The following is a 21,141-nucleotide window of genomic DNA, read 5'->3' on the forward strand; positions in this document are numbered from 1 at the left end:
CTTTTGAATTTCAATACTATCTAATCTGCTTGAAACTAGCACTTTTCCATAAAGATAACATTCTATTCTTAGTGCTTGAAAATGATTGTTTTTCCAACACCTTCTTCTTCTATGCTACTTGTGTCACCAAGGCATTGCCTTGTTTTCTCTGGGTATAAACAGTAGTAGTCCAAACCTTTTTCCTAGTGTGTATAAAATGATGCAGTAGAATTTCTTAATTTCCTGGTGGTTTTTCTGATAGCAGCTGCATGACCCCCAGTAACAAAGGAAACAAAATAATACATAAATTTTAATCCTTAAATAATAAGCAGCAAATGATACAATATTTTAAGGCAATGGTTCTCAAACCTTAGCATGCATCAGAATTACCTGGAGAGTGTATTAAAACACAGATTGTTGGCCCCCAGAAATTCTAAGCATTTCTGATTGAGGAAATCTACAGTAGGGCTTGCATATTTGCCTTTCTGACAAATTTACAGGTATAGTGAATTCAGTATCACTGGCTTTGAGACCATAAATTGAGAACCACTGTTTAAAAGTCTACACAAAAACAGTTAAAAGAAAATTTTGACATATTTTGTCAGCAAATTATGTTAGGGACTATGAGAAGAAATGAAAGTAAGATAATCCAGTGAATCAGAAATAATTTAAAGGATATATAAAAACTTGAAATATAACTTCTAGGACTTTTTGTCCAGTTGGGCAGTATGAACTGCTAACTGTTCTGAAAAAACTACAGAAAGCACTAAGAGAAAAAGGGAACTCAATTTACCCAGTTACTATCAATCCCCTCCACCCCTTATAATAGACCTACCCATTTCATTATGTGGCACTACCATCTACTTAGCTATTCTACGCTAGAAATCTGGGCATTAAATTGTCATTTTATTTCCTTGTCTTTAATCCTCAATCCATTTAAAGTCTGTTGCTTCTATCCAGAAAGTATTTCTCATGGCTATTCACATATCTTCATCTCTACTGCTACCACAGTGACCCAAGCCACTTTTGTGTGTCTTCTACTCTCAACTTTATCCATCAGCTGCCGTTCATTTCATTTTACAAAGAAGCCATAATTCTTTCACTTATTCTTTAATGTATTTCCAGCTTGGTGCAGTGGCTCATGCCTGTAATCCTAGTACTCTGGGAGGCTGAGGCGGGAGGATTCCTTGAGGTCAGGAGTCTGAGGTTGCTGAGGCTGATGCCACAACACCGTACTCAGGGCAACAGAGTGAGACTCTGTCTCACAAAAGAAAAAAAAAAAGGAAATAATGTATTTCATAAATGCTTGATAAAAAAATGAAATAATGTATTTGATAAATGCTTTTTAAACACCATCATGAGCTAGATATGGAATTAAGTGTTGGAATAAAATGATAAGCAAAATTACTAGAACCTTACCTTATGGAATACAAAAAGAGTGACTACTATTTGCAATGCAAGGTCATTTGAAAGTTGCTAAGATTATTTTACACAACTATGAAAATCCATATTATTTTTAGCCCATTTCTTGCCTTTCTTAGAGTAAACATTTCTATTACAGTCACCTTGATGCCTGTATAACAACATTATAATAATCGTACATGGTGCTATGGTTTGAATGTTTCTTCCCTTTAAAACTGATGTTGAAATTTAATTACCATCTTAACAGTATTAAGAGATGGAACCTTTAAGAGATGACAAGGCCATGAGGGCTCCATGCTCAGGGGTGGGATTGGTGCCATTATAAAAGGGTGATTTCAGCCCCCTCTTGTTCTGTCTTGCCCTTCTGCCTTCCACCATGGGATGTTGTTGCAAGAAGACCCTCACCAGATCCTGACCCCTCGATCTTGGACTTCCCAGCTTCTGGTAGTGTGAGTCAGTAAGTTTCTATTCATTATACTGTCTCAAGCATTCTGTTACAACAGCACAAAACATACTAACACACATGACATAGAAAAATTATCTGTCCATAGAATAATGATTACTGTGACACAACAGTATTTCAGCACCTGAAGAACTGATCATACCAGGTTACATAATAGCTTGTGTTTGGCAATTTTATAGATTAAAGTCTAGATTTTTTAAAGAAATGATGTCTTAACTATAGTAGCTTGAAAAAGTATAGATGAGCCAAACATGCAGTAATAACAAAAGACATTTATTTCAAGAAAGGAAATGTTCATTAGAAACGAGGTTAACACCTTCACTATGTTCTGCAATTAGAGGGTGTGGCCATAATAAAGAAGTTGATTCTATATAACTTTAGTGAGTTAAACATTGTCATAGTTTTCCTTTGTAAAAGCTGCTCATAGATATACTAATCATTTATAGCACTTCTAACCTCAAATTACCAAATTTGAAAATTGCAAATATATTGCAAATATATAAATATTTGCATTCCTGGATAAAGGAAGAACACAGATGAATTGTGGTACATATACACACACATTATATATAGTATATGTTTTTAAATATAGTGTGTAGATATATTTATATATATATAATTTTATATACTATATATACCATATATAAATAGATAATTTACTAATGACAAATATTTTGGAATAACTGCTAAGTATCTTTAATTTCCTATTTATTCTCCTTACTCCTGCCAAACATTGTTAGTTTTTAGGAGTATGGGAGGCCAGGGAGGGTTTGCAAGCCCTTTTGGCAGCCAAGATCCCTACATTCTCCATATAAAGTATCTGATTTTCCTAATTAGGTGTCAGATTGCTGCCTTCATTTCTGAGATTAGCATCCAGGGTATCCCACTGTATTTTCTTTTTTCTTTTTAGCTTTGATGGAAGACTCAGAAGCCCTCCTCTAGTGACTTAAATTCAGCTCCATGTTAGTTCTCGCTGGCAAGATAGACATCTCTGAGTCTAGTAATATCCTCCATCCTGCTCATTGGCCCAGGTAATATACCTGTATCTCTTCTCTATCCATGGCAGGGTCCCCATTTCTCCAGTGGATTGCTTTCTGAGTCCATTCAGGAGGTCAAAGTGGAAATTCTTGGCAATGTTGATGGCAAATTTTAACACAGCATACTGAGTAGGTCAACCAGCAAAGCTTGTTTAAACACATTCTGCTGCCAAATTTAGTTTGAAACTAGCTGAGTTTCAAATTGGTATGGAGCATGCACCCCAAAGGCATTCTCTTTCCAGAGTCTATACTTCCTCCATGACTTTATAATATATCTCCCCATTCCTAAGTAATTGCCTGGAGAGGAGAAATAATAATACACTTGCCTAACTGCTTCTCTACGTTCTCTTTGCTTCTCTCTCCATCTTATTTAAATTTTTTTAAACAATTGTTCTTAAACAAGACAAGTACTTTTGCTATTTCTCTGTATCATAGAAGGATGCAAATGTGTCATCATATATGGCAACTTAAACAGTGACCTCATGACCATTGGCATCTCCAATCTTCTCTCCAACCTTGGTCTTATGTTATAATCAACTAGAAAGCTTCAAACACAGAACACGTTTCATGGAGATATACCAGACTCTGGGATTACTGTTTTTTAAAACTTCTCTGGTGTTTCTAACATTCAACTAGAATTAATGTTTCCTTGTTCTATACCATGTCCATCTCCCTACCACAAAGAGCAGAAATCCTGACATGATAGTTTCATAGATGCCAGGAGAATCTTGAAATATATTATGAGATAATCCTTTGAGCAGGTAATTTAAAGTTTGGTTATTGATGGGATTAGTAGGAGATAAAAATTTTTATTTTCAGGATGTACTGCTCCCAAATCCCCACATTATGTTAATCTTAGATTTTACATATTTTATCCTGGATGAATTTTCTTCTTAAAAATTAGATTTTACCCAAAATAATTTCCAGAAGGTATTTCAATTTTTAAAAATATAGTAAAGATAAATAAATCTATATAGAATAAAGTATATAATAAATCTAGAAACTATTTCCCATAAATGATATATTCTCAGAAAGCGTATTTGTTAAATGATGATCATTAACAAAGTATAATCAAAACAAAGTAGTAAAATAAAGGCATACAATTAAATTGATACTACCAACCAAGTTATCATGTAAACTACAGAAGAATACACTTCCAAGAGATAATATATAGTTATTAAAAATAAATATACATCACTTTGACTCTAAATGGTTTCCATATATTAATAGATTTTTCTTTTTAACATAAGTGAAAGTTTTAGGAGTGAAAACACACAGGAGTGAAACTTTTTCTGTTGGATTACAGTGGCTAATGGACACTCATAAAATAAAATCTCTAAAATTAGGTGTATTTCTCTTGTAATATTTTTGGTTTCCTTTACTTTCGGGGGCATAATTATATTTAGGTAGCATGGCATAAATTTTGCTTTCAATTTTAGTTTTTTCTCTTGACCCTCAACACTGGCTGGCTCAATAGACAGCCATCAGCCTGACCTGCCATGGAAGAAGGAAGGGGAGGAAGGACATGTGAAGTTGACTGGAGGAAGGTTTACAAAAACCACATCAGTTCAGACAATAGATTTGATTCTTTTATCCAGAGACTGGCACATACTCAACATAAAACTCACAATTTAATTCTATGCAAATCATGGCTTTGAATGGGAAATGTCAAAACCAGACAGTTTTATAATTAGCTAGATATATTTATGTGTTTTTCTTGGGGCAGTCACTTTTGGGATTTGGGACTCTGTAGTAGCAAATTGTATGTTCTTTCCTTGTTCTAAGAGACCAATCCTCAAAAAGGCTAAAATAACAACAAAGAGTACAATTAGATTGAAGTACACAGCACAGAAAAATTCCCAGGGAAGGTATTTAAAGTGATCGTATCATGTATTGCCTTACTGGTATTTCCTATTTAAAAAATAACTTTTAAGTACTTTTTTCCCACATGTGAATATTTAGACCCAAATGTCAAGCAGTAATTCCTTTCTCAAGTGTCAGATCACTTAATGGCAGTTTAAATTATTAGGAAATGCTCAGATTTGGGAATAAAGCTGTTCCATTTCTATAGCAATAGAAGTCTTTGCGGAAACAACACATTCCAATGACCTGGCCTGACCTTGACTTCCTCTGGGGCAGAACAAAACAGCATGCTGCAAAGCACTGAATGTTGACTTGCTGAAGTGAAGGTCCTTCAGTGCCTTTGGGAGGTATTTCAGCCACATTGAAGCCACTAAAGCAAAAATCAAGATGTTTTAGGGGCAGCAGCAATAAGGCAATCATTCCCTTTTCTATCTCTTCATAGCATCGGTATGACAAATCTCTTACAGTGAAAATAACTCTGAATTGCCCATAGGCGGCCAGGTGAGAGGACAGACACACTGTGGTTTTACTTTAAGGGCAGAGGAACAGGTGCAATGGTTCAGAGGAAAATCTTTTCTTTTTACCTGAGGCTGAGATTCCTATCTTTTATTTTTTTATCTCAATGACTAAAATTCAGAATGACATAACTTTATTGGAAACTATTTTAATCATCTTGTTATACGAAAGAATACCTTAGAAAATGGGGAATTGAGAATTAAGTATATATTGATTATTTATGATGGACACATAGGCTTTAACTATGCATTATACTTGATGATTTCAAATTCTCCAAATTTAGATCCAGAAAGGCCAATAAAAGTCATTTAGTTCAAAATTTAGTTCAGACTCTCTATATACAAATGCAGAAATGGAATCTTGAAAAGGCTAAGATGAAAAGCTACATCCATACCAGCAATTAGTGATGGAGCCAGTGTGAGGTACTCAAGTGCAAATGCATTTGCTACACATGCAAATGTATGTTTATACAGTATTCTAAAAAAATGCATATAAATATGCTAAATATTTTTAGACTTTTAAAGATCTCCTTTGACGTTCCATTAGTTTGGGTAAATATATAATTAGCATGAAAAATCAGGCTTAATAAGGCCATGACTTTTACATTTCTATCTTTTTAAAAAGTGTCCAGAAATGTTGCTGCTTTTCAATAAACGTTCATATTGTGAACATATTATTTATTATTCAAATAAGGACACAATAATTAAACCAGGACAGTAGAATAAAGTAAGACTGTCCCAGAATATTGGAATGTATGGTTATTCACAAAATACTGTATTTCTTGTTTTTAAAAAAGCTATTTCTTATGTTTTTAAAATAATAGATTAACTATTTGTGTATATGCAGCTTAAAATAATGATTTACATTTAAACTGGCGTTTATCTGCATAAAATCAAATTTTATGTGCATTAATAACATCCTGTGCTTCTCTGAGATTTTGAATAAAACATACCATAAAATATTAGTGTGCTACTAATTTGTATATATTTTGCATTAATATTATGAGGCTGGTGTAGAGAAAGAGCAATAGAAACGTGTGGCCACCTTTTGTATTTTTTCATGGAAAATTTTATTTTGATATTGATCAAAGTTTAATAAAATAAAATTTGAAACAAAATTATCCTGATAATTATTAAATAGGAGACATATATGTAATTTTTTAAATGGTGAAAAATTTTAATGGCACAGAGAAGACTTAACAATAACCTCAATTATAATTCTCTATTTACTGTAGTTACTACCTTACTGCAATTAAGACACCTTTTACACCTATGATAGCATAGTTTTAGAGACTTTGACATCATATTATTTGCCTTAACATGATATTTTCTGGTTTAACAATTTACTATGTAATATTTGATGTATGCAGTAATGGAAAGCATTATATACTAAGTTGGATAACTCTGATTCCACTAATCAGTTTAAGGATTAGAAGATATTTCACATATTAATGTCTCCTTTGGTATCCCATTACGCTCCTTCACTCCTTGAAGTAACCGCTACCATGAATCTTGTATTCATCATTTTCCATTTTCCAAAGAGAGATCAATCACATATGTTTATAACCTTAAAAATGACAGCATTAAATTTTGCTTTATTTTGAAGACTATAAAAAGTGTATAGTCTTTGCAGCATTTTCTTCATTGTTCATATTTCTAAGATTCTCTTATGTGATGTTTACTTGTAGTTTATTGGAATGCAGAATAATTTTGCATTTTTGATTATATCATAAATTATTTACAAATTTTATTGTTATAGATATTAGTATCAATATTAGGGATTTGTTGTGTTTTGGTATATTAACTTATAATTTATAAGATTGTTTTCCTTAGTTGCTAAATCAATTCATACTTTTACAAATGATGTGTAAGATTTTCTATTGATCCATAACACCATTTGATATTATGAAACTAATATTTTTCAATCTAGTTGGTATAAAACTATTGCTTACTTGTGACCAATTTTTAATACATTTATGTACCTTTAGTGTTTCCGTTTTTATAAATTCCCCCCAATTTTTTTGTTCAGTTTTCCACGAAGCTATTTGCATTTTTCTTATGTATTCACATTTTTAATTTTTCTTGCTTATGTAGGTTGCAAATATTTTTTCTCAATATATGCCTTGCTTTTTTACTTTCTTTATTGAAACCTTCTTGTAATAAAATATCATATGTGACGAATTAAATTTGTCCATCTTTCCCACAGTCCTTTGTGGTTCTTTAAGATACACTTACAAACTCTGAAATCATAAAAATATTCTCCTAGATATGGTTCTAAAATTTTTAAAGTTTGACTTGCACTTTAAATTCTTTAATTTTAAACTCTTAACTTCATCTGGCATTGATTTTGTTTGTTTATTATGTGAAGAAAGGGTTAATTACTTTTTTAAAAATATGGATAACCAATTATCAAATACAAATATTTGGAAAGTATATCCTTTCATTATTGATCTGCTCTCTACTTCTGTCATTTAATGAATTCCTAAACATAGTGGCTCTTTGTGTCACAGCTCTATAATCTGTTCCATTCATCAATTTGTGTGTACCTTCACCAATAGAACATATTTTAACAATTTAGAATCGTGTATGATAATCTAGGTATCTGGTAGGACAGATCTCTCAACTTTTATTTATTTATCCAGGACTGTATCCATTCCTACATATAAATTTTGGAATCAGCTTGTACAATTCATTACAAAAATGTATTGGGTTCTGATTAAAGGCTTGTTGAATCTGAGATCAGTTTGAGGGCAGATTTGTATTTCCATGATTTTATAAATTTTTTTATGTGTATAATATATATATTTATATATACATAAACATGTTTTGTCCTTCCATTTTATGCATTTCAAGAATAATTTTCTAACTTTCCTAATTCAGGCTTGTATGACATTTTTAGGTTTATCATGTAGTATCTTATAAGGTGTGTTTTTTCTTCTTAGTGTTAATTATTTTTATTTTTGTTTTCTCAAAATTTGCTGAAAATCTAGAAATGCAATATAAGAATCAGACAACTTTCCAAACATTTATCAGACCATCACAGCATCTGTGAATAACATAATGATAGCTATGTTTCTGCATTCCAATCCCTATTTTGTTGTTGTTCATCTGTTTTTGCTGTAGGATCTCAGTATATTGTTCAAAGGATAGACATAATTGTCTTTCTCTAATATTAAAAAGGAATCCTTGTATAATATTTCATCACAAAAGAATGGTGTTTCTAGATATATGAGTTAGTTTTTATGTTAAGAAAGTTTTATTCCTGATTTTAAAGACTTTTTTAGTAAATAGTTACAAAATTTTATGAAATAAATGCCAATACCATGAAAAATATTTATACAAATTTTAATGAAAACATTTATTTTTAAATTTTTTTGTATCTTTTTTTCCTTTAATTAAATAGTGTGCTTCCTCAGTCTTTTTTAAAACAAATTAGAAGCAGGTCTTGATTAGTCCTTTGTTCTTGAATGATAATTTTCTACATTCAAATTCTAAGTTATTTGCTATTTTCTGTTTTGAAAACCATCTATTTCTTCACTCGGGATACATATAAAATTTTAGCTCTAGCTTTCCTTGTGATGCAGTATGAGTAATTTCTTCCATTTTTCTACTTTATGTCTATTCTTTCTACATCCATGTCTATTCTCTTAGTTAACTAAAAGATTAAATTAACTAATCTTTTGATTTAAACAATGACAATTTGGTTTTATAAACGTCCTATATGTTCATTATAAAGTTCATAACAGTCATTACTGATAGTTCTTTACTTTTACTGTCATTCCACCTTTTGTTTATTTAAACATTTCATACATACTTATATAATGTATTCTATATTTAATAACTCCAATACCCAAGTAATTGTTTTTCCTGTTGACTCTCACTCTTGGTTAGTTTCCCCTTGGTGTATATGTGTTTGAATTTTAAACCCTTGATTGCAAATTCCTATTTTGTTGATATTATAACATTCAGTGGAAAATATAAATTGAGGTTGCAGTTTTCCTGGAGTATTTGTATGTTTCAGTCAAGACCTAGAGGCAACTTTAATTTTAATCCAGGAGTCTTAGTTTGAGTTTGCCAACTGTTGTCCACGGTTCATTTTCCAGATGACAAAGCTCACAGTGGTATTTATTCTCCATTCAATTTCACATTTCGTAGGAGATTATTACTGCAGACCCAGGTTTTAGTTTCCTTAGCCTCCCATGCTGGTGAAGTGGCTCTTTGGAGATACCATCCTTTCTAGGAACTCAGCAATTTAATAAAAAATTTGTATTGTGGAAGATCTATTTGTTTTGTAGTAGAAGGATCCTTTGGAATATCTTGTGTGCTACCCTGATGAAAGTAAAAACTCAGGCATTTCTGAAAGCGTTATTTGCTCTTAATCACGTTCTCACATGGGAAAACAATGACTCACAATATAAATCCAAAATATATCAAGATTAAATGGATTTATGTATATGGAGAACTTTGTTGAATGCACATATTATGTATAAGTTATTGCTGTTATTATCAGTAGCATTACTGTTATAAAGGACAAATATTTGTGAATGCAGAAAGAGTTCAAATAACTTATTCATCTTATAACAGTTACCCTATCCTCATAAATAATATCGTCCTTATAAATAATTTCATCTAAGTATAAATCTATAAATAAATTATTTTATTCTTTTGAAACTCTTATCTACCTCAAAATGTGATAGCACAAAAAGAATTTTGACTCTAGCCTTTTAAAATTCATTTATGTGAGGAGCATTGACTGGGTGTCTAAATTGTGCAAGACATTGCACTAGATGTTGTAAGGCATGAAGGCACACAAGAAACAGTCCCTGCCCTTAAAGGATGACAATCCAATGGCTCTTGAGTTACAAGTTTTTTTTTTAAAAAAAACCCTAAGTTGTGATCTATTGTAATCATCTTTGTACACCTGTGCTTCTTCCTGATTTTAATCCTCTGTTAGCAAGTCTTAGTGACAAATGCTTGGGAGAGATTTTGAAGTTATGCAAAGATGAGAGAAAATAGATTTTCCTTTGAAGTTTAGATTTCAAAACAACACACAACACGTGTTCTGTCATTACAGGGGTGCAAAGATGCATGAGGCAAGTGAAACAGCTCGTAGGTCAAGATTACCTGGATGTGTTTTAGACTCTATTAGCCTACATGAAGCAAAAACAGATCTTCATTCAGAAGCGTAAATAAAGGATGGTCTCAAAGGCAAATTGTTAGTGTCCTAAACATTCTAAAAGAAAAGATATTTTAGTAAGTAATAATAATCATAGCATATTAAATATGGAGCTTTTACTATTTTCTAACTATTCTGCAAAGCATATTCATGTACATTTTCTTATTTAATCTCCCTAATAATAAGCAGTTGAGTTTACTGAGCCTTTGACTATTTCACCCAAGGCGACGCAGCTGGTAAGTGGCCGGGCTGAGCCTAATTCTACTAGTAAATCCTCCTCCATTTCTTTTTCATCCATTGTCCTTTAGAACTGCAGTCCCCAACGCCCAAGCCCTGGCCTATTAGGAACTAGGCCAGAGCTCTGCCACACCCTCCCCACAGCCCCCACTGCCCCCAGCCCCACCGCCCCTGACCCCTGTGTGGAAAAATTGCCTTCCATGAAACCAGTCCCTGGTGCCTAAAAGTTTGGGGACTGCTGCTTTAAAATCATATCTCTGTAGGAATGAATGCATCAGATGTGTGGCCTCCTTGCCTTTTTCTAATAACATTCAAGAAGTGTCCTAATAGCATGTAGGTTTGCCTACGTTAAAGTTAAGTGTTAATAATATGGACTTTGAGTATACAGGTTGAATATCCCTCATTTGAAATGCTGGAGCCAGAAGTATTTCAGATTTTAGATTTTTGGGGTAGAATTTTGGAATATTTGCATTATACATACCCAGTTGAGCATACCAAACCCAAATATCTGAAATAGGAAATGCTCCAGTGAGCATTTTCTTTAGGCATCATGTCAGCATTTAAAAAGTTTAAGATTTTGGAGCATTTTTGGATTTCAAGTTTCCATATCAAGGATATTCAACCTGTACTTGTTTCTTGTGAAAGTTTTTCTTATGGGAAACCAAAAAGATTGCTTTGATCCTTGGATAGCTTATATTTTATGAAGAGATAATTTTGGTTGCAATTAAACACTAAGCCAGGGTTTGGTTTTTTTTTTTGTTTGTTTTGTTTTTAGAACATTTACTAGTAGCAAGCTCAAATATCTCTCAGAACTCAAGGACAGAATCTACAGATAAGTTGTAGGAAGGACTGCTTTTAGGAATCTGAAATCCATTAGGAATCAAAATTGCTACTTCCATACTTTCCTTCAATTGATGCACTGTTAACGTGTATCTCGTTCTCTTATGCACTTGTTTTGTTCCTTCTTTATGCAAACCAACTTTTTCAGATTTTCAACAGACTTCACCACTGAACAAGATATACATTTTCAAGTGCTAGGTCAAGGCATTATCAGGCAGTAGGCAGCTTTTTGTTTTTTTTTTATGGTGCCGTTAATCCACATTCTCAGGAGAGAAAAATCTAAATTGTCTACCTCCAATCTGTGTCCCACTTTTACTTCACTCAAAGTGCTCAATGTGTTGGAGTCATGTGGTAGAAGCATATATTGTTATCATCGGAGTGAGGTCTTTGCTCTGAAAAGGGAAACCATTCTCTAGGAAGACATCTTCAAGAATGTGCTACTATCCTGTGGGAAGGGTATATAATGATTATGTAGATTTTAAATATTTTCAGCTACTGTAACATCATCTCATGTTGAATTAATCATTTAGAACTGTACTATCTATTCAGTTCATGGGCATTTTGATCTGTCTTTAGAGGGTTTGATGTCCCCAAGCATTGTCAAAGGTGAGCCTCTGGACCTTCAAAATAACAAGCCAGATCCAGCCTGAATTCTCTTTGGCTTCTCTGTGTAGAATATATAGTATCCTAAGTTCACCAAGAAAAAAGAACTGAAAAGGGTCTTGGGGTAACCTATGTGAGTTTGATCTTCAGGATAACCTTGAGATTGAATGAAGTATTCTTTGACAAAAGATAATAATAACTAGTAAGATATTCTTAAAACACATACACCCACACACACACGTCTAAATATCTATTTTACACCATGAAACATGTTGTGCTTTTAGATATCCAGGAAAAATCAGAGAAAAAACCTTTTTAGATGTACCACTTCTGAAAGAGCATCCCAGAATTATTTCATAAAACGAATGCCAGTAACTATATAACAAAATCAATACTATTTACTAATGGGTTTTAATGTTCAAATCAAGCAATGATATAATTTATGTGTATGTGTTTTTTTGTAAGAAAGGGAATATTTCCATAAAACCCTTTCTTTTAACCAGTATGTCGGTAGATTCAGTGCCAGGAAAAAGAAAAGCAAGGCTAGATTATTCAGTTAAGTATGCATTAATTAGTGACATATGTAATTGAAGGCTAATTCCTTCCCTACATCTGCCTCCTCAAGAAGAGTTTAGTTGGTATGAAATATTGGAGAGATGGACAGCAATAGAAAATACACGACTGATTCATAAGCATTTAACATGATCATTTCCCCTACTGTTTCTTACTTATACTAATAATTCTGATATTAACAGAAAATTAGTACAGTTTCAGCTATTTAAAACTGTACCTTTATTGATACCAAAATGAATGCTGTGGATGGCATTTGTGTGTGATGACTAAAATAGAAAATATTTATAAATTAATGCTAAAACTGCTATATTACATGGTTATTTAAATAACAAATGAAGTTGCATTGGGAAATATAAGACATATTAGAAAATGGACTCTGTATTAACTTCTAACATCAATACTATTCTAAACTTATCTTTACATAGAGTGTTAAAAAATCAATCTTGCATTTACAATTGATTGTAAAATGAAAATAATGTTAAAATAAACTAAATCATACTTATATTAAGTATTTAATCAATAACCTTGGACTATTTTTAACACATCACATCTTTTTTTTTCATGTTTTCATGGTAGCCTAAATCTAAAAACATTTTCTATTTAAAAAAAAAAACTATGTATAAAATTTATTTATATTTGATAAATACACTGTTGATTAAAATATTTAAAATAATATATTTGAGGACATTTAGAGAGGATCATCCCTTATAGAATATTGTTTTCAAAATACTGCCACTCACTGAAAGGCAAACAAATGGTGTTTCTTTATGTTGGTCATTTCTTTCAGACTTTGCTTTGGTGCTTTTTTAAAAAAATCGATTTTGCTATGTCATTAAATTATCATCCTAGAAGAACATCCCTAAAAATTGTATATAAAAATTAAATAAAAATATCATATTTATATAGTCCACAAAATATTCAAAATATTACACAAGTAGCCAGATTTTTTTCACATCTCTTTCTTACCTGCTTGTGAGCATGATCATAAGAATTAATGTGATTGTCAAACTCCTGATGCTTATAGTACTGCTTGTCACAAAGCTCACAGTAGAAATTGGCCTTCAGGTCTTCCAGAGCTTTTGCTATGGTATTCTCCTTCTCAGCATAGTCCTGAAAAATAAAATTTCAAGAAAGGATGCAATTAGCTCTCCCTGATTGTTCTGACAATTGTTAACTTTAGCATAATAATTAAAGTAAGAAACAGAATAGAACAAAGAAAATAAAGCAAATGCTAGCAAACTAAATTAGAAGAATTTATGAATTAAAAAATAAAAGATTAACAAACTAAGCCAAAATAAATAATAGAAAGAACAGCAGCAATATAGACGAGCAAAGCAAACTATAAAAGTCCTTGATTAAACAAGTTTCTATGCATTGTTAGCATTAAAATAATGAAAATCATATAGCTGTGTTGATTTAACTGTAGATTTCTGGCAACGGCTTAGTGAACATAAAACTTTTCTATTTTAAACATCAAAAATATGTCCTGTTTGAGGAGGTCTATGCTGTTTCATAAATACTCAAGTTTGGCATTTTATTGTTTCCTTAAATATTTATATAGTAACTTATTCATCCCAACTATATTTCATTTGACTAATGTTTTCATCTTGACCCACATCAGTTTAGGTTGAACTTTAAAATATCCTCTAGTGCTTGGAAAATGAGACGTATTTTTGCCAGTTAATTAAGTTATTTACCTAAACTGAAAAGGAGTAAACTGTATAAGCAGGTTGCTTTCATCAAGTGCATAATAAAGACGGCTATACAACCAAACCCCTGAAAGATGAAAAACATAGTCATTCACCATTAGCTTTTGTTTACAAAGCATGAAATAGCAAAATGTTTGACTACGGCTTTTAGGTTTTCTTAAATACAAATGTACTTTCTATTTCATGCCTTCTTAAATGTTAATGTTGCCAGACAGGAATAAAATTTACATGTAGAAACATTGATTCCTTCATTAAAGTGCTGATGCGAAGACCTAAACTTCAATCCATTGATTCTTTCACTGAAGTGCTGATTTGAAGACCTCAACTCTAATCCTCTCACTAGAATATATTATGTTTTAAAAATCCAGATTCTCTTATACTCAACTCCTTTAAAATTCAAAATAACTACATATTCAGGACTGTTACATGCTACTATAAGACACTCATCTTAGGCACTGGGATTTAGGGATAAAATAATGTAATCCTCTCTATGGCAATGGCATTTGTCCTCCCTAAATATACAGGCCAGTAAAGACTCATAGTTTGAATATTTAAATTGCTTAAATTTAAGCGTGGTTTACTGGCAAATGAATGAATGACTATTACTTTATTATATTGTACTGTATATTTCTACACATATCACATATAATAAAGTTCACCATCATATGGGATGTGTAACTTGTGGTAATCAATAAATATATTTTTTTAATTTTTTTGAGATAGGATCTCACTCTGTAACCCCAGTTAGAGTGCATCGTAGGTCCCTGCAGCCTGAAACTCCTGTGCTCAAGCAACTCTCCTGTCTCAGCCTCCCAAGTGGCTGGAACTACAGGTGCAAGCCACCATACCCGATTAATTTTTCTATTTTTTGTAAAGACAGGGTCTTGCCTTTGCTCTAGCTGGTCTTGAACTCCTGACCTCAAGAATCCTCCTGCTTTGATCTCCCAAAGTGCTAGGATTATAGGCATGAACCACCCTGCCTGGTCACATTTCTTATAATCTATAATTACATAGCCAAGTTTGTCACTTGAATGACAGTGATCCTTTGTTATGTTTTATTAGTTTTGTCAACTACATAGCAAAAGGTGATAAATTGCTAAATAATTTAAATTGTTTATGTATATTTTCATCAATTTCAATAGTTAATGTAGTATTTCTTAGCAGATTTGTGAACTATTCCCAATTATTCTATTTGATTGCTTTCAATATGTTAAAAAAAGTTTAGTTTAAAATGATGAAAATGAGTAATATAGATCTAAACTGAATTTTTACTAAAACATTCAAAATAATACTTTGTGGGTTAGCCAACTTAAATGAAACATAAATTAAGTAATGTGATTTCATGGTTAAAATGTGTGAAGCAGAGATAACATTCCAATCAATATAGGAGTTATAATATAATGGCAATCATTTTTGGTTCAAAGCTAAATTAGCTCTAGAACGATCTTAAACTAACAGAAATTTCTTGGTAAACTAGTTGATTCTCTCCATCAATTATAATTACTGTAAGGCTGTTTCCTGTCTCTAGACTTTTGATTATTTCTTATTATGGTATAAGATTTTGTTTTCCTAAGATTTAGATTCCTCCAGAGAAGCAATAAAATTGTTTCCTGTTTATTCTGTCTACAAAAATGGGACAATTTTCAGTGAAATAAACTGAGATTCTTAGGTGAATTACATTCTTCAAAAATATCAGCTTCAGCCTAGATTTGAAAAGAAAAACAGTAACTTAAAAATAATAATAGCTAATATTAATTTGGTTTCTATTTAGGGTCAGGCACTGATCAAGAATTTGGATGTATTAACTTATTTAATCTTGATTTAAATGGTAGAGATGTGTATTGTCTGCATTTCCTCACTTTACAGTTGAGAATACCAAAGCATAGTAAAGTTAAGTAACTAGCTCTAGGATATAAAGAATAAATGTGCAACCCATATTTGAATCCAAATAATCTGGTCCATAGTATTTAATTATTTTAAAACTTTTAAGTAAATGTAAAAAGGGAAAAGAGTATAATAATCCCCAGGTACCCACCACTCAGCTTCAACAAATTCCAACTCAGGGCCAATCTTTTTTCATCTTATCCTATTCCATCTTATACCCTTTCTTGTGACCCAGATAATTTTTAAGGACTTTCCTAACTTCATAAATCTTTCCATATGTATTTTCGTATCATTTTATCTACAAATCTTTTAGTATCTATCTCTAAATTAGAAGGACTTTAGTAAATATAATCACAAAACCATTATCAGACCTAAACAAACAAAAACAATAGAGAAATCACAATCATTGTTTACTGTCTTTAAATATCCAGTCAGTATGTTCCAGTTTTCTAGTATTTTAAAATAGGTTGTTCAAAACAGGATTCAGTTATGGCCCAGACCACCATCTGGTAATTTTCTTAGTCTCTTTTATTCTATAAGCCCCCATCCGTATTGCAGGTATTTACATCTGTTTGCCTTTCATAGCCATGTTCCATGTTATTCCCCAAAGACCCAAGAACCAGACCTGTTATCATAGACCTAGCCTCCAGTCCATTACCTAGCCTCTGGGCAATCATTAGCAGACAGATGCTATAGGCTGGTCCCCATAATCCTAGGCTCCAGAGGATCCAGGGTTCAGGCCTGCTTCATCAGACCCAGGGTCCAGACCCACTCCAGTGGGCACCAGTGCCAGGCCAGACACTGTAGCCTTAGGCTCCAAGACCTCCCCCCTAGATTCAGGCTCCAGCTGGCTCCTGTAAACTCAGGACCCCGCAAACTCAGGCTCTAGGCTCATCCCAGTGGAACCAGGTGCAAAACCTATCCCAGCAATAGGCTATCCCCTGGAGATTCACACTCAAGGCATACCCCAGTGTTGGGTCAGCCCCTGTGGGCCTAGGGTTCAGGTTAGCCCCTGTGGATATAGGTACCAGGCCTGCTCACCTGCTGACCTAGGCACCAGGCCAACTTTCCTGAAGACTCCATCAGCAAGCCAACTCTTGGACCACACCAGGTGGCCTTCTCAGACTAACTGGACAGGCTAACTGGTGAAGGGATTTTCCAGACAAAATCAGCCTGCAAAACTGGAATAAGCCCCTAATTCCTCAAATGTACAGACATCAATGTAAGGCAACAAGAAAAATAAAAAAACAAGGAGGAAGGCCAAAGATCTTCTATCAGATTCAATCCAAAAAAGACTTCCCCAAGATATATTATAATCAAATTATCAAAAATCAAAGACAAAGAGAAGATACAGAAAACAGCAATAAAAAAGAAACAAATAACATATCAGGGTGTTCAAATGAGACTAGCAGATTTTTCAGCAAAAAGTTTACAGACCAGGAGACAATGGGATGAATTACTCAGTGTTGAGGGGGGGGAAACAAATCCCTGTCAACCAACAATGTTGTACCCAGCAACACTCGTTTAGAAAGGAAGGAAAGAAAAGATTTTTCCATATAAACAAAATCTGACAGAATATCTCACTAATAGACCTGTCTTACAAGAAATGATAAAGGGAGTTCCTCAAGCTGAAAGAAAAGGGTGTTAATTAGTAACATGAAACATGCAAAAGTATAAAACTCCCTAATAAAAGGAAGTATTGTGAAAGTGAATACAAATTTAGAATACTCTAATACTGTAATGTTGATATATAAATCACATATCTTTAATATAAAGAATAAAAGATGGAAAATGTTAAAAATAATAACAAAAATTGGTTGAGAAATACACCAATATAAAAAGATGTAAATTGAGAAATAAAAATTTTTAAATGCAGAAGAGAGTGGAGCATAGCGTTTTTTATGCAATAAAATTTAAGTTGTTATTATCTTAAAACAGACTGTTATAAGATGATTTTGTAAGCCTCATAATAACCACAAGGCAAAAGTCTATAGATATATAAAATGTAAAAAGTTAAAACTCAAAGCATTCTACTAGAGGGAATCATAGTTAATCACAAAGGAAGGCAGCAAAAGAAGAGGAAAAAGAAAAGGATTTACAAAATAACTAGAAAAAAATTAACAAGATGGCAGAAGTAAGTCCTTATCTATCAATAATCATCTGAATGAAAATGTAAATTCTCCTGTCAAAAGACATCAAGTGGCTAATTGGATAAAAAAAACACCCATTTATATGCTGCCTACAAGAGAGTCACTTCACTTGTAAAGACACATATAGACTAAAAATAAAATAATGAAAAAATATAGTCCATACAAATGGAAACCAAAAGAACAGGAGTAGCTGACTTCTATCAGATAAAATACATTTCAAGATAAAAACTGTAAAAAGAGACAAAGCAAGTCAATACATAATGATAAAGGTGCCAATTCAACAAGAGGATATAATAATTATAAATATATATACACCCAACACTGGAATACTCAGATATATAAAGCCAATATTATATTAGATAAAATAGACTTTAAGTCAAAACTGTAAAAAGCAAAAAATAAAGTTGTTATATAATGATAAAAGAAGATATAACAATTATAAATGTATTTATGCACCCAACATTGGAGCACCTAAATACATAAAGCTAATATTAATAGATCTGAAGGGAGTGATAGATTTTAATACAATAATAGCAGAGGACTTCAATACTTCACTCTTAGCAATGGCCAGGTCATGAAGATAGAAAATCAATAAAGAGGTATGGGATTTAAACTATGCTTTAGACCAAATGGATCTCTGTAATAGTCATATACAGAAGATTGTATCCAATAGCAGAAAAAAGAAAAACAAAATATTCTCAAGTATCACAGAATGTTATTTTGAATAGATCATATGTGAAGCCACAAAGCAAGTTTTAACGAATTTAAGAAAATTATATCAAGTAGTTTTATGATCACAAATGTATAAAACTGGAAATCAATAATAGAAGGAATTTGGGGAAATTCACAATTAAATGGAAATTAAACATATTAACAAACAATAGGTCAATGAAGAAATTAAAAGGAAAATTTAAAATGTCTTTTCGTGATAAAAGCTTTCAAAAAATTAGGTATAGAGGGAATATAATGACACACTAAAGGCCATGTATGACAAGCCTACAGCTAACATCATAGTCAATAGTGAAAAGTTCAAAGCTTTTCCTCTAATATCAGGAACAAGACAAGAATACTCACTCCTGCCACTTCTACTCAACATAATATTGGAAGTCCCAGCCAGATCAAGAAAGGGAAAAAAATAAAAAGCATCCAAATAGGAAAGGATGAACTTAAACTGCCCCTGTTTGCAGATGACATGATCTTATATATGGAAAACCCAAATATTCTAAGAAAAATCCATTAGAACTAATAACAAAATTCAGTAAATTTGCAGGATATAAAATGAATATATAAAAATCTCTAGTGTTTCCATACACTATAACAATAAACTAATAATAAACTATCCAAAAAGAAATCAAGAAAGCATTCACATTTACAATAGGTACAAAAAAATACTGAGGAATAAATTTAACCAAAGATATAAAAGACCTGTACACTGAAAACTATAAAACACTGATAAAAGTAATTGAAGAAGACACAAATAAATGAAATGATATCCTGTTCATGGATTGGAAGAATTAATATTGCTAAAATATCCATACTACCTAAAGTCATCTACACAGTCAATGTTATCTTTATTAAAATTCCAATGGCCTTTTTCACAGAAATAGAAAAACAATCCTAAGTTTATATGAAATCACAAAAGAACCCAAATAGCCAAGCAATCTTGAATAAAAAGAACAAAGCTGGAAGCATCACACTACTTAACATCATAATATATGACAAAAGTGTCTTAACCAAACAGCATGGTACTGGCATAAAAACAAACACATAGGCCAATGGAAAAGAATGGAGAGGGCAGAAATAAATCTACTCTTTTTTTGGCCACTCATTTTCGGCAAAGGTGCCAAGAACACATAATGGAGAATGGATAGTCTCTTCAATAAATGGTGTTGAGACAGCTGGATATCCATATACAGAATAATAAAATTAGACTCTTATCTCATACCACAAACAAAAATAAACTCAAACTGGATTAAAGACTTAAACATAAGACTTGAAACTGTAAAACTGCTAGAAGAAAATGTAGGGGCACATCTCCATGACATTAGTCTGGGTAATGATTTTTTCACCATGACCCCAAAAGAACAGGCAACAAAAGCTAAAATAAACAAATAGGATTACATCGAAGTTATAAAGCTTCTGCACATCCAAGGAAACAATCAAAAGAGTGAAAAGACAACCTATAGATTGGGAAAAAATAGGGTAATACCACTTTATCCATGGTTTTCCTTTCTGTGGTTTCAGTTACTCATGGTGATGAGATGTCTGAATACAGGTGAGTATAGTATAATAAGATACTAGAGAGAGAGAGCAAAAGAGCACGCATACACTCATATAACATTTTTACAGTATATTACCACTACGATCCATAGTTTGAGGCATCCACTTGGGGTCTTGGAACACATCCCCCATGGGTAAGGAAGGACTGCTATATTTGCAAACCATAAATCTGATAAGGGATTAATATCTAAAATATATAAGGAACTCAAATAACTCAATATAAGAAACAACTTGATATAAAAATGGGCAAAGGATCTCAATAGACTTTTTTTTTTAAAAAAGACATAGATATATGAAAACTATACGAACAGTTATATGAAAAAATACTCAACATAGCTAATCATCAGGGAAATGCAAATTAAGACCACAATGAGATATCACCTCATACTTGTTAGAATGGCTACTATCAA

General features: G+C 32.3%; 1 protein-coding gene across 1 annotated transcript in view; it reads right to left on the reverse strand.

Moving 5' to 3' along the window:
* The window catches only part of ZNF804A (zinc finger protein 804A), a 272,430-nt gene that overhangs the window by 39,728 nt on the left and 211,561 nt on the right, over nt 1–21,141 (reverse strand). The window contains exon 2 of the mRNA XM_045559580.1: nt 13,675–13,818. Coding sequence (XP_045415536.1) covers nt 13,675–13,818 — 144 coding nt within the window. The remainder of the gene's footprint in view (nt 1–13,674; nt 13,819–21,141) is intronic.

Source organism: Lemur catta, chromosome 8 (assembly GCF_020740605.2).
Source record: "Lemur catta isolate mLemCat1 chromosome 8, mLemCat1.pri, whole genome shotgun sequence".
NCBI classification, from domain to species: domain Eukaryota; kingdom Metazoa; phylum Chordata; class Mammalia; order Primates; family Lemuridae; genus Lemur; species Lemur catta.